The 27,074-nt window shown below is 36.9% G+C and overlaps 1 protein-coding gene across 3 annotated transcripts in view; it reads left to right on the forward strand.

Annotated features, from left to right (window-relative positions):
* SYT1 (synaptotagmin 1) overlaps positions 1-27,074 on the forward strand; it is a 593,135-nt gene that overhangs the window by 418,615 nt on the left and 147,446 nt on the right. For 2 of the 3 annotated variants that reach the window (XM_023218440.3, XM_023218531.3), the window contains 3 exons: positions 1,138-1,260; positions 5,235-5,402; positions 8,549-8,716. In XM_023218440.3, the coding sequence (XP_023074208.1) occupies positions 1,138-1,260; positions 5,235-5,402; positions 8,549-8,716 (459 nt within the window). The remainder of the gene's footprint in view (positions 1-1,137; positions 1,261-5,234; positions 5,403-8,548; positions 8,717-27,074) is intronic. The other variant, XM_023218610.3, reaches the window with a different exon arrangement.

Consider the following 27,074-nt stretch of genomic DNA (forward strand, 5'->3'; position numbering starts at 1 on the left):
AAAATATTTTCATGTTGTTTCCTGTCTTTAGCCCTATTAGTAATTCAACATTTTAACATTCAAAGAAACACCCAAGCATAGATTAAACTTTCCAAATTAAGTGGTTTGTAGCTAACCAAATTTGATAATGTTTCTACACAGATGTGTATCATGATGGCAATTTTCAATTTTCAAAACTCACTGTAGGTTCCTAAGAAATTTGTATGTTGGAAAAACATATTATATTTTTTGATTTTTTAAAAAGAAGAGCATTTGAATGAAACTTATGAGATAATGAGCTTTCTAATATTTCCATTTATAGTAGACTTAAGTTTTAGGTTATAAAGAGTATTCAATTGGTCAAACTGAGTTTTGAGAGTTCAATACAATTGATTTTGCTCTTAAATACAAAATGAATTCCTATACCAATTTGTTTTTGACAGAATTGCAAACCTAACTCTTTTTATCTTTTGACATCAAATAGACTCTTAAATCAATTTAATTCAGCCTAGCTTTTGGTGGAGCTGTTATGAAAATAAAGTGGTAAACTGAAACTGGAAGTGGGGTGAACTTTTCTCTAAACATGGATTTGCTGGTGGCATGTTTTTTTCCTCTTTTTCATACCATGATAAATGTAGATGTGAAAGACAGGGAATTTAAATTTTCTGAGGATCATCACTGAACTATCTTTTTCATAGGAAACAAGGCAACAAAAGGCCATGCATTTTATATTAATTATTCCACTGCATGTAGCGATACTTTATATGATGCTGAGCATCTCTTTGAACTACATGAATGTGAAACCTGGCCTGGTTAGCAGCATGTTTATCTTTCCTCTGAAAGCAGCAGTTTTATCAGAGCCAAATACAACACCAAGTTGATACTTTCTTTGCAACAATGTTACATTTTTTGCTTGCAATATTCTGAGGGGCTTCTTCCATCGCTTTCATTTTGCTTGCTGATTGGGGAAAAAAATTCCGTGCACAAAAGGAATTTAAAAACATATGTAAGCAGCAAATGTGAATGTGTGTCAAACAGATTTCCAGCATCTTAGTGCTTGCTTCGAACAGCTTGGAAGTGTAACTACAGGCCCAGTTCAATTTAAGTTTTAATGAAAATTCACTGAAATTCACATGTGATCCATTTCTCTATACATAGGCCCTCAAGGATGATGATGCTGAAACTGGATTGACTGATGGAGAAGAAAAAGAAGAACCCAAAGAAGAGGAGAAACTGGGAAAACTTCAATATTCACTGGATTATGATTTCCAAAATAACCAGGTCTGAAGTGGAGAAATGTCTTCAAATTCCATTATGTTTTCTGAAATTACCAAGTAGAAATTGCAGCAAGATACTTCTTAAAATATTTTGTTTGCTGCGAGGAGAAAATGCAATTATCAAAGCTATGGATGAAATAATTTCTAAGAACTGGCAGTCCCCTACTTGCTAATTTAACTTCTGGTAATTAGAATTCACAGTATTCAACCGATTACATCTACTTGTGGCACTTTCAGCAGGCAGACAGAATACAAATTAACTTGAAGCAGTCAGTCTGCTTCTGAGAGCTTCTAGCCACAGTCTCACCTTCTCAGCTCCCTCAGCCGGAGCTGCAGCAACCTCCCTTGGACTTTACAGATTTAGAACTAGACAGGGCTAGGGGCCTTTGAGTTCAGCCACTATTCTAGCCAAAGTTTTGAAAAACAATAGAATGATTTGATAAGGGATCAAAGATGAAAAATTGACTCTGGTCCTCTAAATTTAAAAGCAGGATTGCCTTATATGGTACTAGGTGAAACTCCTAGTGCTAATGAGATAGCAATTCTAAAAGAGTGAGAAGACCAGAGACTTACTTCTAGTGCCTAGGAATATTGCCCAAAAAGTGACAAAGAACTAAAGAAGGTAACCTCTCTGGAGGGAGGTGCGGCCTGGATTCCTGGGGGTGGGGCCATCTCCTCTCCCTGCCCTACCCTGTGGGCAGGCATTTTTGCAGCAATTGAAGCAATTTTGCAGCAATTGAAGCAAAAAAACAGGCATTTTTGCTTCAATTTCTCATAGTCATGAAAGACCACCTAGATGAGTAATAGTGGCTACCTTTTATTGACTGCCTGTCAATAAAATAGAGATTGATGAAAGATAACTGTTAAAAGTCGCTTTACATTCAAAGACATTCCAGGATCCACAACATTGATGAAAATGTACCTTACCTTTTGAATTGTTGCAGAAATGTGAAAGCTGGATAAGAATTAGGGGAATAGGCTAAGTTAGAGATCAGGTTTTTAAAAATCTGTAAGACAGACTGGGCACGGTGGCTCACACCTGTAATCCCAGCACTTTGGGAGCCCAAGGCGGGCGGATCACGAGGTCAGGAGATCAAGACCATCCTGGCTAACACGATGAAACCCCCTCTCTACTAAAAATACAAAAAACTAGCCGGGCGAGGTGGCGGGCGTCTGTAGTCCCAGCTACTCGGGAGGCTGAGGCAGGAGAATGGTGGGAACCCGGGAGGCGGAGCTTGCAGTGACCCGAGATTGGCCACTGCACTCCAGCCTGGGCGACAAGGGTGAGACTCCGTCTCAAAAAAAATTTAATTTAATGTAATTTAATTTAAAAATGTGTAAGACATAGCCCTTCTCCAAGTAGGAAAGTTTTAAACCTCTCCAGTTCATTTTTGCTTCACTTATCTTTTTGGGTAAAGAAGAACTGATGAATGTAAAATAAATACAGTTACTAGTAATGCAGCATGTGTTAATGATTTCCAGTTTGATGAGGAATGAACAATAAATAAATAAAACACCAATGCTCATCTTTGATGACTAACATCCAAAGTCAGTAGTGCTGTGAGAGCTCTAAGCTGTTGCAGAAATTCTGTGTTTTATTTAGGAATTGACAGTTCAAATAATGTCTTCACTTTCTGAAGTTTCCAGAGGGTTCCTCATGAAGAATGTGTAAATATGCTGTCATAGTAAAAATAATTTTTTGATCAGCTTCATTATAACCCTGGCTAGTTATTACATAATACATTCTAGAAAACTACATTATTGGTTTACAGGTTCAGGTTTATAATTCTACCATTTTTACTTAATTGCATATGACGTTTGTGATCATTTCTATCACTTCTAAAATTTGAGCATCAGGATTTGGTTAGGAGCAAAACCTCTTATTGATATATTCTAGGAAAGATCAAGGACAACTTATATTGGTCTTAATGTATAACATATTTTCAAAAAATTTAATCCAACTTTCTATATACATCCAATACTTTTCTCATCATTTATTGCATTCATATTTTCCAGTGGAAATCAGGTGTCTCATCCTGGTTAGTCATAATTTTGAAGCTTTTAAGTTAGCTTTAATTATTAATACTGTAAGTATCATTTTATAAAGTAGTATTTTTAAGAAAATAATAACACTGAAAATATTTTTACTAAAATATAGTAAGCGTACATTTACTGTTCCCTTTCCAGCAACCATCAAATCTAAAAAGTTATTTCATTCTGAGAAACTGATGAATTTTTAAAATATTACACATTGATTTTTTTCCCAAATATTCTCAGCTAATTTGATTTATAAAGTGATTCCTAAGAGGCAGGAAGATAAAGTCTGAAAAACTTCTTAAAGTTTGGATCAAATATATATGTTTGCTTACCAAAACTAAAAGACAACCCTAACATATTTTAATTAAGACACTTTCATGGTAGAGAGAAATGTGATATTTATCTCTTAGGCAGAAGTCAGAACAAAGTTGGAAAAAGTAACCTCATTCTTTATTAACAAAATATCCGAAAACTCTAAATCATAAATCGTCTAGCTTCTAAAGAGTTTAAGCCATCTCTCTCGTGTTTTTTTCTGCTCAAAAGAAAATTGTTTATAAAAAGTGAGGATGAGGAAATAGAATCTTACTTATTCACATTGCTACGTAAAGGTAAATATCAAATACAAATTTAGCAAACAAAGAGACAGACTGTTTGCTTTACTAATCATGTCTTTATAATCTGACGCCTATTTTAGCTATTTTTTGACCATCTGTCTGTGTTTTGTGTACCTACAATCTAGCATTCTTACTGCCACTGTCATATCATGATTCCACAAAAAAGATATTGAAGCATTAAAATGGAAACAACATAATCATTCAGGTTATTGGTCCATGTTAAAAATTGAGCCAACTAGCCAAAATGCACTTAAGTACATGGCGGGTCACAATTAAAATGGCTATGCTTTTTTTTAAGGAGGTGAATTGCTGTTTTACTCTACTAGTTAAAAAGGCATGAACTCAAATTCTCAGACTGTGATGTAAAAACCTGTGGTGTTACTGCATTTACCAAATAGCATATACCTTGAATAATAATAAGAGTCTACTTTGTTTCCTGTATGGATCTAAATCAGTCTGTTGACGCAAAATCTCTAATGGCAGAGTATCTGTGATGGTCTACTCACACCTCTTTTTTCTTTGCAAAAATATTAACAATGCCATAATACTTTAATATTTATAATGAGGCTTAAGAATACATCAGTAAGAAAACAGACTTAAAGAAATGTAGATAGTTCTGTGGTGCTTGGAAAAAATAAAAAACATAGTTACTCAACATTAAAAAACCTCACCTCCAATCTCCCTTCCTCTCTAAGAAGCTGAAATTACATTTCTTTGACTCCATGTCCTATATTTAAACACAGAATCTCACAGATAATAATCATTCTACTGTAAGTTAAAATAAATGTAGCCAGCCCACAAGCGAAGGTCAAATATAATAGAAACTAGAGGATCTTATTTTTTATCTCAAAATGCTACCCAATTTCTAAGAAATTTCTACTCAGCTGGTCTGAGGCTTTGATAAAGAATAAAAGCTTCCCACTTTATAATTACAAACTTGTGATTGCTTAACAATGTATTTTCACTTACAAATCATGCTCTGCAAAGAAAACAATGCACAAGGGTTTTTGGCAACTGGAAAGTTATTTGATTACAACTCTTTTGCAAAAATGAACTCCATATTTAACTGCAATCAGCAACCTTTTAAAAAGCCTCCTTTGTGCTTAAAACCAGGCTTCCCAGAGCCTGCATCTGTCATAATTGGGTTTCTGAAGTCTACATAGCTCACTTCATTTGCCTTCTGTATTCAGATTCATAAGAGAATAAGAGTTTATTAAAACGAAATAGGAAGAGGGAGAAATCCCAATATGCAGCATTGTGAACAAATCGATCTTTTCCAAAACATCGACTAATATTTATGTTTGCTGTATCCTCTCATTTATTTCAGCTGCTGGTAGGGATCATTCAGGCTGCCGAACTGCCCGCCTTGGACATGGGGGGCACATCTGATCCTTATGTGAAAGTGTTTCTGCTACCTGATAAGAAGAAGAAATTTGAGACGAAAGTCCACCGAAAAACCCTTAATCCTGTCTTCAATGAGCAATTTACTTTCAAGGTATTTTTTAATGTTTACTTATAACCTTTCCTTTGTTGTTTTAGTTAAAAGACTGATCTCATCCTGTCACATACACATGAACATGCACATGAATGTTTGTTCAGGGACTCACATTAATTCCAGTAAGAACATGCACAATTCTTATCTTCACTACAGTCAAGATTCAATATTGCCTTTCAGTGTGTTCAGAGTATGATTCAGTTCAGTCATTTCGGAATGGAATTGACTAGAACATGACTAGGATGTCATAGTCACATCTAAAAAGTGAGATCCCTATCTAACATAAAGCCAAAACAATGAAATCATTATTTTTCTAAATTTCAAAGTTCGTGAAAATAGGTACATCTGTTGCAATCCCAGGATTAAGCTATATCCCAATGCTTAGATGGTACAAATAGACATGACTCTTGTAACAAAACTCTGTGTGTAGAAGGACAGTTCGAGCACATTAAAGTCATTCTTCTTAACTAATCAATAAAAGGAATATGAACACACTGTTTTATTGCATTTCTAGCCTTTTTCCTTTACTCTAGGTTCTGCCCTGATGTTCTTCATCTTGTTGAGGCACCTCAGTTGACAAACAATAACAGAGATTCCAGCCATATAATATCTCATCAGGAAAACATGCCCTGCAGGTCTCCAGGATCTTTGTGGATCTTGGCTTGAAATCATTCATAAAAACAATTCCTTTGGTGGATATCTTTAACATGTGAAAAAAAAAAAAAAACTTTCTAATGCATTACTCAGAACAATATGTTTGTGAAAAATGACATGTCTGTGAATATGCCAGCGGGCTAATTCAAAATCACCACGTCCATCAGCCAGGCTTAGCATGTGCCTTGTGTTAGCAAACATTCTGCGATGAAATAAATTGAAAATGAGGGCATGAGTCATTTTCTCAAACCTTGTTTTCAATTATGTAAAGGGGAAGTGTCTTTCTATTCACTCTAAAATTTCTGAGTTTTCAAGACAAAGGTCCCTCATGGATTGTCAGTAATCTTACTTAAAATCTGGTTTTTCTGTACCTAGACAGTGAATTTAAAGTAGCAGTAAAGACATTCTGGAAACACTCAGCTCAGGAAGAGTATTTGCTTATGAAGCTTAATCACTATAGTCAACATACCACAAAACATAAAGTGGAAATAAAATTTTAAAAATATTGTAAGAGTAATCACAGTTGTTTTATTCATCAATTTATTAACCTTAAATTAGGTCAGCAGTTTCTGACCAAAACTTAGTGAGGAAATTCTTAAATAATATGAGCTAATGTATTGGGGCTTTGTTTTGTATTGCATTGCCCACATTATTATTTCTTTTAAAAAATGCTAATAATTTTATTAGTAATTTCTATAAAACCAAGTGTAATTATTGAAATTTTTGAATTCTCTATACATTTTTATCAAGTTTCATTTTATTTCAGACAGGTTGATCAAACTGTACATAATCTACAGTATAATATATTCTGCTATATTTAAAAATACTTCAATTTTTCTAGAGAGCTAGTTAGACATTGTAGATTACTCATCTTGAAATGCCAAAAGGCAATATGATATAGGAATGGAAGTATAAAAGACTTTAAAGAGGACTGGCTTTACAATGGATTTAAAAATTTAACAGGAACTCAACATGCCTGAAACTAAATTCGTCTTCTTTTCCTCCAGTTATCTGAAGGAGCTAGTAATCATTCGAACAATAAATATTTTCAAGGGCTTCTTCTGCACTAGGTGTTTTACATATATTCATTCATCCCCAAAACAGCCCCATGAAGCAGCCATTATTACAGTATTATCACAACTTAATAGATGAATAAACTGATGTTTAATCACGTGCCCCAGGCCCTTTAGTTGGAAAGTCCAAATCTGGTACAAGGTCTGTCTGACCCCAAGCCCAGATTTTTGACTGTTGGCTCTTTGAGTACAATCATTAGAAAGTCTAGAGAGATTTTAGATATACAATAACATTTTCAAGGGTTTATCCCTACTCTAAAATATTTTGTTTGTTTCTTTGAGAGTCAGCCCTTTGGAAGGGTTTATTTTCCATTCCTTCTAAAAAAAAGTATGATGCTTACTTTTTAATCATAATATCTTAATAAAAAATCAGATTCCAAACAGATGATACATAAATGACAGAAAAGAAAAACTCTTTGGAAAACTAAAATTTCTTCTATGTAGAAGGCCTAATATTCTTCCTTTTCTTCCCTCCTTAATACACAGAGTTAATTGAGAAATGTTTGCTGAAGCATAAGACAACCATTTACACTGATAAAATAATAGGAAGTGTATGAAAATTGATCAAACCTTTAAGACAAGTCTAAACAATTTCTTAATTAGGTATTTCTACCCAGTTACTGAAGTGTAGCTTACTTGGATTGCACTGCCTTCACTGAATATTAAAAATGTCACTAATAAACATCCCAACCCATAGCATCTGTCCCAGATATATTTGAACAGCTGGAGAATTCATCAGTTCTTGGCCTTTTGCCACCACTCATCCTAAAACATGTCATACCCAAGAATGAACTTCAAAACCCATATTATAATGCACCTCTGATATTCAAAACATCAATTTCGTAGTCAGTTCTTGTCAATCAACAAATTATTTTAGGGAGTAGGTGAGGCACTTGTGAATATCATTTCAATCCTTTCAGACTCCTTGCATAGTCTTTAATAAATCATTGCTCCATTGAACTGTGGCATTTAAATGCCTTGAAAGAGTTAATGGAACATTTGAAAAAAGTTATTTGCCCCTCAGTAAGTTACACCCTGACAATATAACTTATAACAACAATAACAACACAATATTCTACAAGAAAAACTTATTTATAGTCAGATGCAATTGGCTTGTTTATTCTTTTATTAATCTTAAGGATTTATAGCATGACTAATAGCAGGATCCATTATTAATAATGCTAACAGCTTCTAGAACTTTGAGATAACGCAATAAATCACTAAAAATTCCCATTTTCTCTCAAGTAATTTTACCCTCAAGCAGTTTGTCAAAAGTCTCAATTTAAAAAATAACCAAAAACAAAATTATATTCCTGTTCTGTTTATGCAACATAAATATTAAATTAAGCACCATCAACAAATAACATGTTTTAAGCATTTTTGTGACTGGATATTTTATCCTCATTGCTTTTTATTTAGGTACCATACTCGGAATTGGGTGGCAAAACCCTGGTGATGGCTGTATATGATTTTGATCGTTTCTCTAAGCATGACATCATTGGAGAATTTAAAGTCCCTATGAACACAGTGGATTTTGGCCATGTAACTGAGGAATGGCGTGACCTGCAAAGTGCTGAGAAGGAAGAGGTAAGGCAATTATTAGCATTTTTAACATCACAAGCTGTACTCGCCAGTTGCTGCTCATATAATAACTTACTGAGAAATACTCTTTACAAAGGGGGGTGTAGGCCTCTAGATGTTGATAGCTGGTAAAGTAGGGCCAAGGGCATTGCACCACTTTGTTAAAAAGTGTACAGGTCTTCTGGGTGTTATTTGAAAGGAGAGAGAGAAATTTGTATACTGAATCTAGCATCCCTGGACACAAACAAACGCACATGCACACAGGAACTCTTTCTAAAAGATTACAAAAGGCCACACATACTCATACACTACTGCTTTAAAAGGACAATGAAAAATTATTTTATTTCTCATATTTTTTCACAATCATTTTGTGTTTTCTGCATAGTTTATGTAGCCATTACACAGAAATAAAATGGTACTTTTTCCTTGATTGTTTCTTCATATCACAGACAGTTCATTGTTTCTCCTAAAGATATGAGAGCATAATTGGTGAAACATCAAATATAATTCACAAAGCCTGATATTAAATCCATTTTTTAAATGACTCACATTTTATGCCACTCCTCACATTGTTTATCCCCAGTTTTAATAGTTTAGCCCAGTATTTTTCCATGACTTAAAAAGGGAAGTTCAATATGTTTAGTGCATTTAAGCTTCATAATAATCAATTGTATCTGATTATGCAATGCCTGCCTGGCACCAGCATTTTTCTCTGCAAACATTTCAGTGGACCAATACTAGAAAAGCAAACAGGGCCGGGCGCGGTGGCTCAAGCCTGTAATCCCAGCACTTTGGGAGGCCGAGACGGGCGGATCACGAGGTCAGGAGATCGAGGCCATCCTGGCTAACACGGTGAAACCCCGTCTCTACTAAAAATACAAAAAAAAAAAAAAACTAGCTGGGCGAGGTGGCGGGCGCCTGTAGTCTCAGCTACTCGGGAGGCTGAGGCAGGAGAATGGTGTAAACCCGGGAGGCGGAGCTTGCAGTGAGCTGAGATCCGGCCACTGCACTCCAGTCCGGGCGACAGAGCAAGACTCTGCCTCAAAAAAAAAAAAAAAAGAAAAGCAAACAACCCGTAGCTTCTCTAAATTCCTAAAACAACTCCTTTCCCAGTCACTTTTTAGTTCCTGACATACGGCTGTAATTACCCAAGGGATGGCTGACCGCTCAGTCGTTTAGGATCTCCAGGTCCCTAGGATTCCCTGGCCTCTTGGGGTCCCCAGGGAGATCACAGAGAGAGTCAGACTTTCAGAGAAACTCAGTCAAGTCCATCACCTGGGAATCCTCTCAGCCTAAGGTCTTCTGTGACCAATCTGAAGCTATGAACTTTATACCCCCTATATGATGAAATGAGGTTTTAGAACAGGCCTATTAATTCCCATGATGAAACTGAAGTTTTCACTGTAAAATTGCTATTTGCTATTTGATTTTTTTTTTTTTTTTTTTTTTTTTTTTGGAGAGGGAGTCTCGCTCTGTACCCCAGGCTGGAGTGCAGTGGCGCAATCTTGGTTCACTGCAAGCTCCGCCTCCCGGGTTCACGCCATTCTCCTGCCTCAGCCTCCTGAGTAGCTGGGACTACAGGTGCCCGCCACCGCGCCCGGCTAATTTTTTGTATTTTTAGTAGAGATGGGGTTTCACCGTGGTCTCGATCTCCTGACCTTGTGATCCGCCCACCTCGGCCTCCCAAAGTGCTGGGATTACAGTGCTATTTGATTTTACAAAATGAGTCAAAAATACTTAAGTTAAGCTTTGCTTTTTTGGGGGGAAAAAGTATATATACTTCTATTTTCCAAAAAGAAAGCAGAGCTTAAGTATTTTTGTATATAATATTCATGTATACATATTATATATATATATATATATATATATATATATATATATATATATATGCCATCTCAATATCTAAGAATGTTGACTAACCTTTCTTAGACATTGAAACAGATTTAGCCCTACTGTGGATATTCAAGAATACCCAAGAAAAATACTGGGTTTTAAAATCATATGATTTTATGGATAGTTCTTTCCTATAAGTGAACTAATAGTAATGTTACAGACATCTTAATGAAAAAAATTCAGTCATTCAATTACAGTGTTCATAATTATTTAACAACGTAGTGAGATATTTCATTGAATATTTTATTGAAGTGTTTGACTTTGTGTAAATTGTTTGGGGGGAAAAGTAGGACCATAACAAATATTTATTAACTGATTGGTTTTCATTAGTTGGCTGGTGTTTGGTTGGCTTGTTCCTTGAATATGAGAACATGAACCACTGGTATTTCACAATGCCCACCTGTGCAGGGTGCATGGCTCACACTTGTTACCTTCACCTGGATAATTATCGGGTGGTAATGACATCCAAGATCACACCCAGTGGGTTTCTGAAAAATTGTGATTTTTTTTTTTTTTCTGAGTTAAGGGAATGTAGACCATTGAGCAAGTTTCTTCTTTCATAAATCTTTGAGTACGAGCAGAATTTGAAACTTAACACCAAGTTGACAGGTTCCGCTCTAGAATCTAGGGGGTTAGGTACACTGCCCATTCAGAATTTTAACCTAGAAAGTGGCCTAACATGATTTGCCCCTTATCTTACTTACCGATGAAATAGAATAGAATGTGAAGTACCCAGCATAGAGTCTGGCATATGGTAAATGTTCACTAAGTGAGAGCTCTCTCGTACCTTTTTCTTGGTTAATTTTGTGTGTTCTCTTTCCCCATTTTGTGTGTTCATCTCCGCATTTGTTGTGTCCCTCTATTTTTATCTACTTCTCCATCCTTTTTCTCACCACTGCGCTTACTGAGTATCTGTAAGAGTTATTAATGGGAAATATTAATTTTTATCATTATACTTGTAAAACTCTAGAGACTTTCCTCTTTGATTTCTACTCAGAAATAGAAATTTTTGGTTTTCAGTTGGACTATATCTCTTTATCAAGATATAGGTTATAAAAAACTGTATAATGTCTAGCTTACAAAGTATCTCTAGATGACTAGACCCAGTTAGAAACTTTTTCATAATAAAGGAAGATTCCAATTACATTTTATATATGAAGAATTATATATTCTCAATGATATGTGCTCTAACTTTGCATGCCACTGTCCATTAATTGCAGAAAATTGTAATTGTGTGAATAAACTGAAGTCTTAGATTGACTTTAGTTTTATGATTTTAAAGAAATTGTTTTTCCACTTTACATGAGCAATTTTGTTCATGATTTTAGTTTTGCTTTCATCTAACAGTGTTAAGCGTTATTTTTAATGTCATAATGAGATGAAAGATATCAAAGAGAGTGAGAAAAAGGAATTCAAGGAACAGCTTTGGAATCTAGAAACAGTACTGCTAATCATAGTAAGCTGTTCTGCCAGAGACTTGGATTTAAACAGGTTAAATCAGAACCACTGACAGCCAACTCTGTGATGTTAATTAAATGCAGTCAGGTTTTGTTGCCAGAAAGTTGACAACTATAAGTCATAAGATGATGAAGTAATTGTGTAGCTTAAAGGATTATGTGCTATTTTTTGTGACCAAATAATGTGCAAGCAATTTAGAAAGAAATGGGAATGAACATGGATAGTGTAAGAGCTCATTTGGAAGTGATTAGACCCATGTTTAAAAGGAAGTAATGTGGAAGAGATAAGCTGTACCAGGAAGAGCAACAACAAAAGCACATTGTTCCCACTATTTGATTCTGTCCCCAGGTGGAAATATTACTGGTGAGGTTTCCAGTTGGCTTGATCGTGTTCTGCAAATTTACACAATCAAAGCCACCTCACTGGTTTCCATTCACTTGCCAGTTTGTTTTTTTAACGATGCATGGTCGACTACTTTCTTCCTCCACTTCCCCACTTTCTAACAGATGAAGGTGGTCAACTTGTCTCTTATTTTTGTTTCTTTAAAACAGAAATATGTATCCTCTGAGTTCCTAGAGGATAGAGATGGTTATGTATAAAACTGTTGTTTCTTAATTTTTTTCTTTCTCAGTATATGGCTTCAAAATCATCTTTGGTAATCAGTATACAATTCTTCAGTGTGCAAAAGGCTACCAATATGTATAGTCCCAAGCTGTCTAAGTTGAATCTTCGAGATTTTCTTCTTTTTAATCTTTCAAAAAATAAGTATTTACGGTATACGCAAGTCAAACCTGAAACCAATCTTTATCCTTTTAGAATAATCTATTTAAAATTTTGACTTAATTATTTCAAACATTACAATCAACAGCTATGACTCCATTTTCCCTTCCTACAAATTTCACATATGTCCGATTTTAAGTTGTCTCAGTTCTGTACCCCAGGATCAGATAGATCATCAAAGTATTTAAACCCTTTTTATTTTAACATTTTATTCCATTTTTAAAATTTATTTTTATCTCCATGCCTTCTACTATATAGATAGATATTTGTTATCTCGAAAAACAGCATAAGGAATAGATAGCACCAGAAAAATAAAACTAAGCCTTTTTTTAACATTCCACCCTGACATGCTGCAAGCCCTCATGACTTGAGCAGTTACTGTTTTATTGTTTTGTTTCCATTAGAGAATAAGTCTATCACCTCTGCTTTGTGTAAAATTTGGTAAAGAGTGATTTTTAAATGAGATTCTGTAATCTAGTGCAAATGGAAAAAAAATTGATTGCAGAATTAAAACAAGTTGGAACATAATTTAATTAGTATCCAAGCAGAAGGGAAGAGAAACTACTTTAATGCTTTAATGGAAAATCAATTTTGCAAGAAAATTTCACATTTTTAAGCCTAATTAGAAAAACATTTACTTCACAGAAAAGCGTGTGAAGAATACATATTCAATCAAATGGCAACAGTTTTTTAACCTCCAATGGTCAATTCCTTGGTACTTCTTCGGAGTGAGTTACAGTCATTATTCCTTATGGCATCTTTTATGCCCAAGGATCATGAAAGAAGTGATGCTGTTTCTAAGTACAGTTAGCAATCAGATGGCAACTATGCTCTCCAAGAATCTCCACCCACCAATCAATGCCCTGATTGGAAATCCTTATGAAAGGTTAATTGCTGGAATTTTAAACATGGATGCCAATAGGAACCTTCCTGGTCATTCACAACCCATCACATTTAAGAAATGCAACAAAAACATTAATTTGCATCCATAGCATTTCAGGAAGTTATACTTGTTCTTCTTTACTTTTTCATTGTCTGTCTTCCCCACTGGACTGAAACTCCATCCAGGCAGCAGCCATTTCTATGGTTCCTCACCAAGGTTAATCACAGAGGCAAGAACACAGTAGGCATACAAAAATATTTTTGAATGAATGAATGGAGATGTTTATTAAACAGTACGAAACGTTTCAAAACACGCTTTTTAAAGTCCATGTTAATAGTCATTGTATTCTCATTTTACAAACAATGGTTAAAGTATTCTGAAAGCTGATGAGCAAAATGTCCTAGCTCTGAATGCTGAAAATAGTTTAGTGCCTCTTTGGGTTTTTTTTGCTATGTTTCTTTAAAGACAGAGGCAGTACAGATGCTTAGCAAAATCAACCTTGTTACTGTTTTTGTTGCTGGTTTTGAAAATAATAGATTTTGTCTCAGTAACTTTTGTTCGTTAAAGGCTTATTCAGTGTCTCCCTCTCTCTAACCCTCTTTTTCATCCTGTTTCCATAATGCACACGGGGTTCATAGATTACCTTAATTTAACTTTTGTTTAAATTTAAGACTTAAAGCTATAGTGTAAGTCTCTGCCTACATCATGGCAATTGATCCAGATGAAAATGCGAAAGAATTAGTTCTAGGGAGAACTCAAAGAATGGGAACAAAATCTAAGTTTATCATGCCTAGAATATTTGTTGTTAATCAATTTTATAATATAGTAGATATCACTTAGTAGTATTGAATCATTTTATAGTACAAAACTATAATATATATTAGTGTACCTAGTATCTATGTGTCCATATCATGAGACTTGGAACATATTCATTTCCCTTTAAACTGCTACAGAAGTATAAATGTGTTTTATTTTTTATGGTATCTTGGGCCATAGCGGTGGTTTGAGTTTGCGTCTTTGGTTAGAATTTCTGTCACCAATTGTAATTGTATTCTTATGCATAATAAATGCTATCCACTTGATGATGTGGTTTCCAAGAACATGATAGGAAAAAGCAAATAACTTGGAATATCTCTCTAGTATGTAGGACTGTAATTTGCTTGCCTTTCTGATTAAGAGGACTTTTCAGGCACAGGTAAAAGAAATCCAAATTCTCACTTCAGAGTTTCTAAATAAAAATCCAATATTTTTTATTTTAAATTCCCTAGAAAAGTAATATAAATTAGACTCTAATTTGAAGCAATAATTAAAGTGAGGAGAAACCCTGGACATTTTCAAAATGCACTTTGGCTGCCTTCCATTGTTCTCCCTCCCATTGTCATACTTTAGCCTACTGCACCTGCCTTCCTCGTCACAGTGATAACCACCCAAAGGTCTGGGCTGACAGCCTGGCTCTCTAGCTTCCAAAGTTCATCTTCATTAAAGCTTATATCAACTTCTCTACCTATGCTATAAACACAAATAATAGCTACCATTTACTGAGAGTCTACTGCATGCTGACCAAAAAAAAAAAAAAAAAATCATAACATTCTTCAAAATTGGCATTATCACATCTGTTTTACAAAATTGGGAAGGAAGGGAAATGAGACCCAGGAAAGTTTAAGTAATGTTTCCAAGTTTACACAGGCAATGCCATAATTACAATTCAAACACAGGTCTAAAAGCCTACACTTTCCATTTATTGAGACTGAGTTTCACTCTATCGCCCAGGCTAGACTGCAGTGGTGTGATCTCGGCTCACTGCAAACCCTGCCTCCTGGGTTCAAGCGATTCTCCTGCCTCAGCCTCCCAAGAAGGTGGGATTACAGGTGCCTGCCACCATGCCCAGCTATTTTTTGTGTTTTTAGTAGAAATGAGGTTTCATCATGTTGGCCAGGCTGGTCTCGAACTCATGACCTCAAGTGACCCACCCGCCTCAGCCTCCCAAAGTGCTGGGATTACACGCGTGAGCCACAGCACCCGGCCCACATCACCTTCTGTAAAGAGTCTCTCTTGGTCTTTTCAGGTCTGTCTGGCTCCCAAACCCATTTTCTCTCTGCACTGCCATATTGCCACAAAGAGAGTGCAAGGATATTGTCTGTTTTGTTTATCTACTTATGCCCAGCACATTGCACTGTGACTGCAACGTCCAAGGTGCTTAAATATTTTCAAGTAGATGGGTTGAACAAATTAGAATTTAACAAACATGCCTTCTAATGTTCTATCACCTTTGAGAGAGTCATCTTTAAAAGATACAGTTATTCCAGTTGCACTGTGGTATCCCAAAATATTTTTGAATTCCAGTCCCTCTCTCCAAATATCTTTCTCAGTGTATAATACATTATCTGTTCTCAATAAGGATTTGTCTTTGTCTTGAAAAGGTAAATTTCATTGAAATGGCCATAACTATGAAGGGTCAAGTACAGGCTATTAGTTGATGATCGAATTGGGTAAAACAGTTGTAATTACTGTGGGAAAGTAATGAGATGGATGTTCTTATGAGGTTTATATTCTGACTCTGTCCTAAATGCTTTGAGCATTAACATCATTACATGGTCTCTCAAATGATTTGCTATGGGGAAAATTCTCATTAGGAGATATAAATTCTGATACAAGTTGTACCAAGAAAATATAATTGTTTGAATAGAAATCAATGTAAGTATTAGGTTTTCTTTTTATCCAAAGAATAAAAGGACTGAGAGTTTTCAGTTGAATTTTAAATAAAGCAGAGCAAAGTGGTTTTGGAAGCCTGGATTTCATGTATATAGGCTGGCAGAGCAGAAAGTGAAGACTGTGTGTTGAAATGGGAACAAATATAAAACAAAAGGAGAATGAGAATAATGAGCAGTCTTGTTTACATCTGGTTTTTCATATTATTGAAATAATGAAGAGGGTTTTGAGCGGGAAGAAATGTGAGCAACACAGGAGAATGCTTTGTTCTGTCTTCCACGGATTTAAACCTTTTAAAATGTAATCTTTTATCTTGAGTTCATCATATGCTTGGGAGCAATTTTTTTTTATCTTGTTTGTGAATCTTCAAATGAGATGTTTTTACCTTCTGTCTTACTCCTACCTACCTTTGAGCAGGCCAAATGTTTGTGCTGTAAAATCTTTAATCCATTACAATCTGTTACTCTGCAATTAGATGAAATGTCAGTGATTGAGTTGTACTAGTTGTACTACAGAACAAGGGAGGAGAATGAGGACTGGCTGAAAAACAAGAGCTTAAATAAAGAATTCGAGAGAGGAAGCATACACAGACACACAAACTTACTTGCTTCAAACATGATTAAATTATTGCCAGTTATGAACAAGAACTTTTAAATACTGCAAATTAATTTTATTCATTCTTTCATTGATTCATCATATATTAGGCCTCTTTTATAAGCCAGGTATTGTGCTAATTTCAGGGTATATAGTGGTGAATAAGATAGACCCCTAAATCCGGCCACCCAACCTCCCGAGCCTGCAGAGCTGAGGCTGAAGTCCTGCCAGACGCTGTGGGGGAGTGAAGTTTGCAAACTTCCAGGGCGCCTGGCCCTGGGTGTTGGGCGAGCCCGGGGGTGGTCGGAGGGACTCGGGGGCAGCCGGAGAAGCCCAAACGCAGCCTGCGTGATTACAGTTATGGCCACCCAGGTGATGGGGGAGTCTTCTGGAGAAGGGCTGTTTACCGGCAATGGCAACGTTGGAATGGCCTTGCCTAACGGCATGTATGACTTGCATGATCTCTCTAAAGCTGAACTGGCCGCACCTCAGCCTGTCATGCTGGCAAATGTGGCCTTCACTGGGAAAGTAAATGGCAGCTGTTGTGATTACCTGTTCGGTAAAGAAAGACAGATGGCAAAATTGATACCTGTTGGGGATAACAACATTTCAGATAGTGAAGAAGGAGGGGGACTTGAAGAGTGCTGAAATAAACGGTGAACCTCGTGGGCTGAGACGTTTGGAACTCAGGGTTGTAGAACTTCAGCCTGTATTTGAGGCAATAGCTCCTCCAGAGATTTACAGCTCAAATAAAGATCTTTCTCCTGAAACACCTGGAACAGAGGACAAAGGCAAGAACTCGAAGACCAAATCCTTTTGCTGTAAGTCATGCCAATAAGAAGCATAATCTGAAGAACGGTTTGTGCATCGCCTGAGTTCACAGTGCCAAGAAATTTTTTGTGGAAGTGCGGAGAGGCCGGACGCGGTGGCTCACGCCTGTAATCCCAGCGTTTTGGGAGGCCAAGGTGGGAGAATCACCTGAGGTGGGGAGTTCGAGACCAGCCTGACCTACATAAAGAAACCCCGTCTCCACTAAAAATACAAAATTAGTCCGGTGTGGTGGCGCATGCCTGTAATCACGGCTACTCGGGAGGCTGAAGCAGGAGAATCGCTTGAACCCGGGATGCAGAGGTTGCGTGCCGTGAGCCAAGATCACATCATTGCACTCCAGCCTACCGAAGAGCGAAACTCCGTCAAAAAAAAAAAAAAAAAAAAAAAAAAGGCGCAGTGGCTCACGCCTGTAATCCCAGCACTTTGAGAGGCAGAGGCAGGTGGATCAGGAGGTCAGGAAATCGAGACCATCCTGGCTAACACGGTGGAACCCCGTCTCTACTAAAAAAAAAAAAAAAAAAAAAATTCAAAACATTAGCCGGGCGCTGTGGCGGGCGCCTATAGTCCCAGCTACTCGGGAGGCTGAGGTAGGAAATGGTGGGAACCCGGGAGGCGGAGCTTGCAGTGAGCCGAGATCACGCGATTGCACTCCAGCCTGGGCGACAGAGCGAGACTCCGTCTCAAAAAAAAAAAAAAAAAAAAGGAAAAGAGAAAGAAAGAAAAGGGGAGCAGAGAAGCAAGCAAAAGCCAGGGAATCTGGCTCTTCCACTGCAGAAGAGGGAGCTTTCTCCAAGGTCCGTGTTCGCTGTGACAGCTGTGGCTACAATACCAATCAATGCGATCCCTATACTGCACACCTGAAACACCACACCAGAGCTGGGGATAACGAGTGAGTCTACAAATGCATCATCTGCACATACACAACAGTAAGCGATGTGTTTGGAAAGTGTAAGCCTGGAATTAGGAGACATAATTATTCCTCCAAGAATATCACTTGGGAGATTCCAAAGCCATAGCTATTACATGGCAAACCTAGGATAAGAGGGGTAGTATGAGTGCTGGCAAACCAGCTGCAACTTTCCTATACAGTGAAAAAGGCTGGGGAAACAAGTACAGGTCAGATTTTTTAAAATCATACTTTCTCAAGGATCTCCACAAACTGGTGGGTGTCCTGGCTGTCTGTGTGATAGCCTCTTTCTACAGGTGATACCTCAAATGAATTGCAGCTATCCTAGTGTTCCTGTGGGGGTACTTTGTTTGAAAAAAGGGCATGTACTCCAAAACATTTTTGTAGGTTCTTTGGCGAGGCACCAAAGAGTACGAAAGAATCCAATATAGGATTTTTCTTACTGATAGCAGGTATTTGTTGCAGTAAAATAAAATATGATCCCAGTAGGGAACCTTGAATTCTGACCTCGCATATTCTGTTTTGAAATAACCACTTTATGTTTCTTTTTTTTTTCTTCTTTTTTTTTTTTTTTTTAATCTGATGATCTCTTTGAGGCCAGCTTCAGATTTTGGCAGTAAAACGTGAAAGATTAGGAAAAGCATTAATAATCTGTGGGTGGAAAACTTGTTAAAAATCTGAGAGTAAAGTTTGAGTTAAAAGTTGTTTGAACATGGAATTGACTGGGAGGCCAAAGATTTAAAAAAGCAGAAGATTCTTCTCTTAAGACATGGGGAGTAAGTTGTGTGGTAACGGTGTGTGTTTTGTGTGCATGAACGGAAATTGTAAATGTTGAATTCTAGGCTCCGATGATCACTGTCAACAGAAGATCAAGCTGCAAATATTTATGCTTTAAAACTTAAATTATAAAGCTAGTTAAACCTTTCTAACAACTAGTTTTAATGTTCATGGGTACATTTTACCTAAGTTACTGTTAACATTGTATAGAGAAAGATTCATCTTAAGCACAGATTGGCTATCAGGAATTAGTTTGGGGAAGAGGTTTTTTTTGTGGATTCTTTCATTCTGCAAAAGAAAAACCATTTGCCTTCTGGGGAATTGAGCTAAATTCTAATCTAGTCTTTAAGACTAGAATGCTAAAAACAAAAACATGAAGGAAATTAAAACCCCTTATTTTTAAATCGATTTGTAAAAGCGTTGTTACTGGAAATTGATTGGACTTGAGGCCTTCTTCCAGAAAATAAGGACTTGATTGTCAGGCCTGTATTAGGTTGTGAACCTTAATGCCATGTATTCATACTTATTAGAAATTGTTTCAGTGAAAAGCACATTAGCAGTATGAACTTCTGGTCCAGTTGGAAGTTCTTCCATTTGAAAAATGTGATATTTGCCTGGAACTGTTTGCATCTTTTTGTTTTCTAGTCCCACTCGCCCACACTGGATAGAATGTAAGCTAGAATTTTCCCTTTTGATAAAAGAACAAAAAATGAACATGTTATTTGTAAATTGTTGTGTAGCAACTAGTGATAAACTTGAAACCCTAGAATACATGACAAGCCTGATCTTAGGTAGTTATGAAAATGAATCTCTTACCTGTCTTTTGAATCTATATTCACATTGGTTTTTAAGACTTTTTAAGTTATATTTTTTCCTTTTTTCTTCAGAGCTGCTTCTTAATTGGGGGCCACTTTTTTCTTTTATTGTGTAATTCATAAGGGGCTGCCTTTTTTTTTTTTCTTTTGATAAGGCTTATAAGTATGGCTGGATGTTTTGCTCTAGTCTTCTAAGAAGGGCCATTTTATTTTTCAGAGTCACTTATAAAGTCATGTGTAATTAACTTTGGAGACTGTTTTGCATATGACTGCTGCTACAAATTAAAACCCAAATAGACCTCATTGCATGTCACCCTATGAATGCTTACAATGGAAGGAATACCTTGCCTATAGTATACTGTCACTTCTGGACTGAAAAGCTGAGGAAGAAACTTAATTTTCTTTTTCGCATAAGTTGAAAAAACTTACTACTGTTCCCAGTTTCCTGATTGACCCCAGCAGATGAAATGAACAGATAGTGTTAATTCAGATTGAAGAAATTATCTGAATCTTGACTTGTGTAGATTTACAATCTACATGCAATATTAACTAAATCAGATAGCTTTTACAGTTTCACATGTGTACATAGGTTCCCTCCCAGTCCCTTCCATACCCGTTAGTTATTGAACTTTCTAATTCTAATTCTATTGAAACATTACAACAGTGTTTTGTTGCACCAGTTTTATAAACTTATGCAGTGCAATACGGGTTATTTTTCTGAGGCAAACCAAAGGCAAATATCTCAAGGTTCTTGCTGCCTTCTTTAGCAGCATTTGAGGGAGGATCTTTTACACATTTGTAACAGATAAAAATAAAGCAGAATGCAAATCCTTTTTTAAAATCTTAAACCATGTACCAAGTTTTTGGTCCAAGTTGTGTAGGATAAGTTAAACTTAAATTGCATTCTGTTAACCAATATGAGTGTATTTCTGTAAGCATAGTTATGTTGAAATACAGTTTTAAAAAGAAAAAAAAATCAACCCACTAAGCTCAGTCAATTAAAAATTAATGGTGAGACAGAACTGCAGGGTATATTATAACTTAGCCTATGTGGATCACCATGACTCCACTTACTATTGATGTGTCCTTTGGCTTGTTGCTTAATCCTTTCATAAAATGAGATTAATATTTACTCACCTCCATGAGTTATGACACACTCTAAATGAAATAATTAATGTAAAGCACTTAGAACAATACTTGGCACCAGATAAACTCTCAAAAAATATTAGTGGTTTTTGTTATTGAAAACATTGGTCAGAGCCCTTATTTCCTTGCCAGCTGAAAAGCATTTTTCTGATGACTAGACTTATATCTTTCCTTTATTGAGGACACTGGGACAACCTAACTGTTCAGAAGGCATTGTCATATATGGTTTTAATAAAAGAGTGGATATCTGAACCTAGATCCCATGTGCGAGAGTCTGTAGGGTGTAAAAAGATTTCACAAAGACAAACCCAGTTTAAGGCTCAGAACGTGTGCATGGAAGATAGTGCTACCATGGTGTGACCTCAGTGATTGTGCACCAATTAACTCCTCTAAGCTCTGACACCCCACAAAGGAACTCAAAGTTTCAGGCTCTGCTAAAATAAGACAGACAATAACAAGTGTTGGCAAAGATGTGAAAAAATTGAAATTCTTATACATTGCTACTGGAATGTAAAATGATGTAGCCACTTTTGAAACCAGTTTTGACAGTTCCTCAAAATGTTAAATAAAGTTGCCATGTTACCCAACAATTCTACTAAGTTCTACCCAAGAAAAATGGAAACTCATGTATACACACCAAAAAAAAAATGTGCAAGAACAGTAGTAGCATTTTTCATAACAGCCAAAAAAGCAGAAACAACCAAAATGTTCATCAAGTGATGAATGGATAAACAAAATATGGTATATCCATACAATAGAAATTACTTAGACATAAAAAAGAAATGAAGTCTTGATACATGCTATAACACCGAGGAACCAAAATAGGCAAATCCACAGGCAGACAGAAAGTAGATTCATGCCTAAGGGTAGGGATAGGATAGGGAATGGGGAATGGGGATGATGGGTATGGGATTTTTTGGGAGTGATGAAAATCTTCTAGAATTAGATAGCAATGACGGTTACACGATCCAGTGGATATACTAAAATCCACCAAACTATACACTTTAAATGGGTGAATTTTATGGTATGTGAATAAATACCATTTTTCTCAATAAGCTATTTCTTATCTTCTATTTTCCTTATTATTTTTAAATTAAATAAAATTTAAAAAAATTATCTGAGACAGGGTCTCTTTTTGTCACCCAGACTGGAGTACAGTGGCACAATCATAGCTCACTGCAGCTTCAAACTCCCAAATCCAAGCAATCCTTTTACCTTGGCCTTCTGAGTAGCTGAGACTGCAGGCTGGCACCACCATACCCAGCTAATAGTTTTTGTTTGTATGTTCGTAGAGACAGAATCTTACTATGTTACCCAGTTTGGCCTCAAACTCCTGGCCTCAAGCAATCCTCCCACCTCAGGCTCATAAACTGTGACTCACCACAGCCGGTCCTAAATCTGTTTTTTTTTATTTATTTTTTTTGTTTTTGTTTTTGTTTTTTTTTTTTTGCTGGAAACCATCATTCTTAGCAAACTATCACAAGAAGAGAAAACCAAACACCGCATGTTCTCACTCATAGGTGGGAACTGAACAATGAGTTCACTTGGACTCGGGAAGGGGAACATCACACACTGGGGCCTATCATGGGGAGGGGGGAGGGGGGAGGGATTGCACTGGGGAGTTATACCTGATATAAATGATGATTTGATGGGTGCTGACGAGTTGATGGGTGCAGCACACCAACATGGCACAGGTATACATATGTAACCAACCTGCACGTTATGCACATGTACCCTAGAACTTAAAGTATAATAAAAAATAAAAAATAAAAAAAAATCTGTTTTTAAAAAAAGTTTCAGGGACAGAGATACCAAACATCAAAGCATGATGTTTGGTATCTGGGGCTGACTGGGGTCCCATGTGAAACAGCCCTCAGGTATGCTGGGAATGTCTTTCCTGGGGCTGTTTAAAAAGTTTTGGGATATTTGCTGAAAATATTCTAGTCTCTCTTTAAACCAGAACACTTGTCTCCAAAATCACACTCCTTATTACCATTTCTATTGATATAAGGGCAGTACTAAGGTTCCCTTTTTAGAGAGGAGGAACCCAAGCCTAGGACATATGCTAGCCACTGAGAACTCAGGATGAAAATGCCAGTTTTTCTGATTCCACAGCCATTTTCTACTAGTCTACTCTCCCTTAAGATAAGAAGTTTTATGCTTAATTCTCCTGATATAAAAACGAAGTTTTAAACATGAAAACCAATCTTTTTGCAGCTTGTTTTCATACTGTAGCGTCTCAGAGATTCCCCAAGTTGCTCTTTTCTGGACCTTTTTTCTAGCAACATCATGGCTTTTTAAATTGAGATAAAATTGGCATGCAATAAAATGCACAGATGTTAAGTGTACAGTTCAATGAGTCTTGACAACTCTATACACAGTGTAACATCACTCCGATCAAGCTACAGAATATTTCTTACCCCAGAAAGTTCCTCATACCTCTTTCCAATGTGTCTTAGCCCAGGCTCCTAGAGCTAACTTCTGTTCTGATTTTCCTTATCACAGATTAGCTTGCCTGTTTTGAACTATATACCAAGGAATCATATTATTTTGTGTCTGGCTTCTTCAGCTCAATATGATGTTTTTGAGATTCTTCATACAGTAATATTTCACTCCTTTTTATTGCTAAGTGGTATTCAATTATGTGAATATATCAAGATTTATCCATTTTCCAATTTGGGTTACTTCCAGTTTGAGATTGTTAGGAATAAAGCTGTTGTACTTGTACAGCTTTCTGTGGACATATGCTTTCATTTCTCCTGAACTGCTGGTTCACAGGTAGGTATCACACTTCTTTGAAGCTAAAATGACCAGGAATTTTATATAGGTAATAGTCTATATAGGAATGTATTGTGAGACCTACCGTATATTTTCTTTTCATTCTCACTAGCCTCCTTGATGATGCTCAGCACCACCTTGATTCTTGACCTGGGCACTATGTTTTCTATCCTGCACCATACAACTGGCACCTCATTACACACATGGTTATTCTCTAAGTGTAGGTGCATAGCCACACAATGCTGTTACAAAAAGATGCCTTGTTTAGCTGTTTCGTTGTCTCAATAGATAGAATATAAGCTTCTTAGAAGTGAGGAAAGCGTCTTAGCACTTTTTCACATCATAGTAATTAGCTCTTAGGAGAAAGTATGGCATGGATCAAATGAGCATAGAACTTGGAATCCAAATCACATCAACTCTCTGAGCCTCATTTCCTCATATGCTAAATGTTATTGAAAAATGTCAAATAAATTATGTACCTATGTGTTTGAAGTTTAAAAGTTATTTTTCAAGCATAGGTCTGTCCAATGCCAAATGAATTCCTAAAATAAACAATCAGATACATCGAGTAGCTATTCACTTTCACTATTTTATGGTGGGGAAACAATCCATTGTTTCCAGAACCATTTAAAAAGTTTAGGAGTATTTTCACTCTCACTGCGGGGATGGTGAACATCTCAGTATCTTTATCACAACTTCCTTCCATCCTTCCCAGATTTCAAGTGCCAGAAGGCAAAGTGGAATGACCCCTAAGCTTTTTTCAAAAGCTGATGGAAGAATTCCCTGTCAGCCTACTTTATGCAAAACAACTTCTGGCACTGGCTGTCACCCTGCCAGCCTTATCTCCACTCTTCTTACTTTTTGCTCTACTTTAAATGTCTCTCAAATTATTAATCATATGCAATTATTTTCCCCCTGGGACAGGCCACAGCAAAATTGCAAACCAGAGATGGCAGAGTACTTACCGGGGCGCCTTGCTCCTGGCCTTCAGGAGCTGGCAGACTTCTGGCTTGGAAAAGAGCAGGACATTGCACAGTGGGAGAACCCGGGGCACACAAGCCCAGCTCAAGCCAAGCTATCTACTTACAACTTTAAAATGCTGATAGGGCAGTGTTGTCAGAAGTGACTGTCGGGCGAAGTGTCAGAGCCCTGGCATCAGGAAGTGGTCAACTCACGTGTTGGTAATTTACCGACAACAGCATAGGTTGAAAAGGAAAAGATTATTAGAAAGAAAGAACACCGCAGAAGAGTGCAGTGGTGCACCTCAGTGAGAGGACTGAGCGCACTGCTGTGGATTTTTCCATAGGGGTATTCAAGGACCTTCAGGCCGGAGCTTAAGGGTAATTTGGACTATATTAACCACATAGATCATGATAAATGATTATGTTTGTAGATATTTTGGAGTGTTAATGTCAGCAAGGCTTGTAAAATGAGTTTTGGAGTTGCATTACAAAGATATTGAGCTGTGAAGAATTGCCCCAAATATTAAACTTTTTAAAGAAAAGCTACCAAAAATGTGTGGCTCCCTAAATGTACTGCAATGTGAACTGTGGCACTGGCTATTCTCCTAAATTTCCATTTCTTTTTTTTCTTTTTTTTTTTTTTTTTAATTATACTTTAAGTTCTAGGGTACATGTGCATAACGTGCAGGTTTGTTACATATGTATACCTGTGCCATGTTGGTGTGCTGCACCCATCAACTCGTCAGCACCCATCAATTCATCATTTATATCACGTATAACTCCCCAGTGCAATCCCTCCCCCCTCCCCCCTCCCCATGATAGGCCCCATTGTGTGATGTTCCCCTTCCCGAGTCCAAGTGAACTCATTGTTCAGTTCCCACCTATGAGTGACAACATGCAGTGTTTGGTTTTCTCTTCTTGTGATAGTTTGCTAAGAATGATGGTTTCCAGCTGCATCCATGTCCCTACAAAGGATGCAAACTCACCCTTTTTTATGGCTACATAGTATTCCATGGTGTATATGTGCCACATTTTCTTAATCCAGTCTGTCACTGATGGACATTTGGGTTGATTCCAAGTCTTTGCTATTGTGAATAGTGCCGCAATAAACATACATGTGCATGTGTCTTTGTAGTAGAATAATTTATAATCCTTTGGGTATATACCAAGTAGTGGGATGGCTGGGTCATATGGTACATCTAGTTCTAGGTCCTTGAGGAATCGCCAAACTGTTTTCCATAATGGTTGAACTAGTTTACAATCCCACCAACAGTGTAAAAGTGTTCCTATTTCTCCACATCCTCTCCAGCACCTGTTGTTTCCTGACTTTTTAATGATTGCCATTCTAACTGGTGTGAGATGGTATCTCATTGTGGTTTTGATTTGCATTTCTCTGATGGCCAGTGATGATGAGCATTTTTTCATGTGTCTGTTGGCTGTATGAATGTCTTCTTTTGAGAAATGTCTGTTCATATCCTTTCCCCACTTTTGGATGGGGTTGTTTGTTTTTTTCTTTTTCTTTTTTTTTTTTTTTTTATTTTTTTTATTTTTTATTATACTTTAAGTTCTAGGGTACATGTGCATAACGTGCAGGTTTGTTACATATGTATACATGTGCCATGTTGGTGTGCTGCACCCATCAACTCGTCAGCACCCATCAATTCATCATTTATATCACGTATAACTCCCCAATGCAATCCCTCCCCCCTCCCCCCTCCCCATGATAGGCCCCAGTGTGTGATGTTCCCCTTCCCAAGTCCAAGTGAGCTCATTGTTCAGTTCCCACCTATGAGTGAGAACATGCGGTGTTTGGTTTTCTCTTCTTGTGATA

Source organism: Piliocolobus tephrosceles, chromosome 10 (assembly GCF_002776525.5).
Source record: "Piliocolobus tephrosceles isolate RC106 chromosome 10, ASM277652v3, whole genome shotgun sequence".
Classification (NCBI taxonomy): domain Eukaryota; kingdom Metazoa; phylum Chordata; class Mammalia; order Primates; family Cercopithecidae; genus Piliocolobus; species Piliocolobus tephrosceles.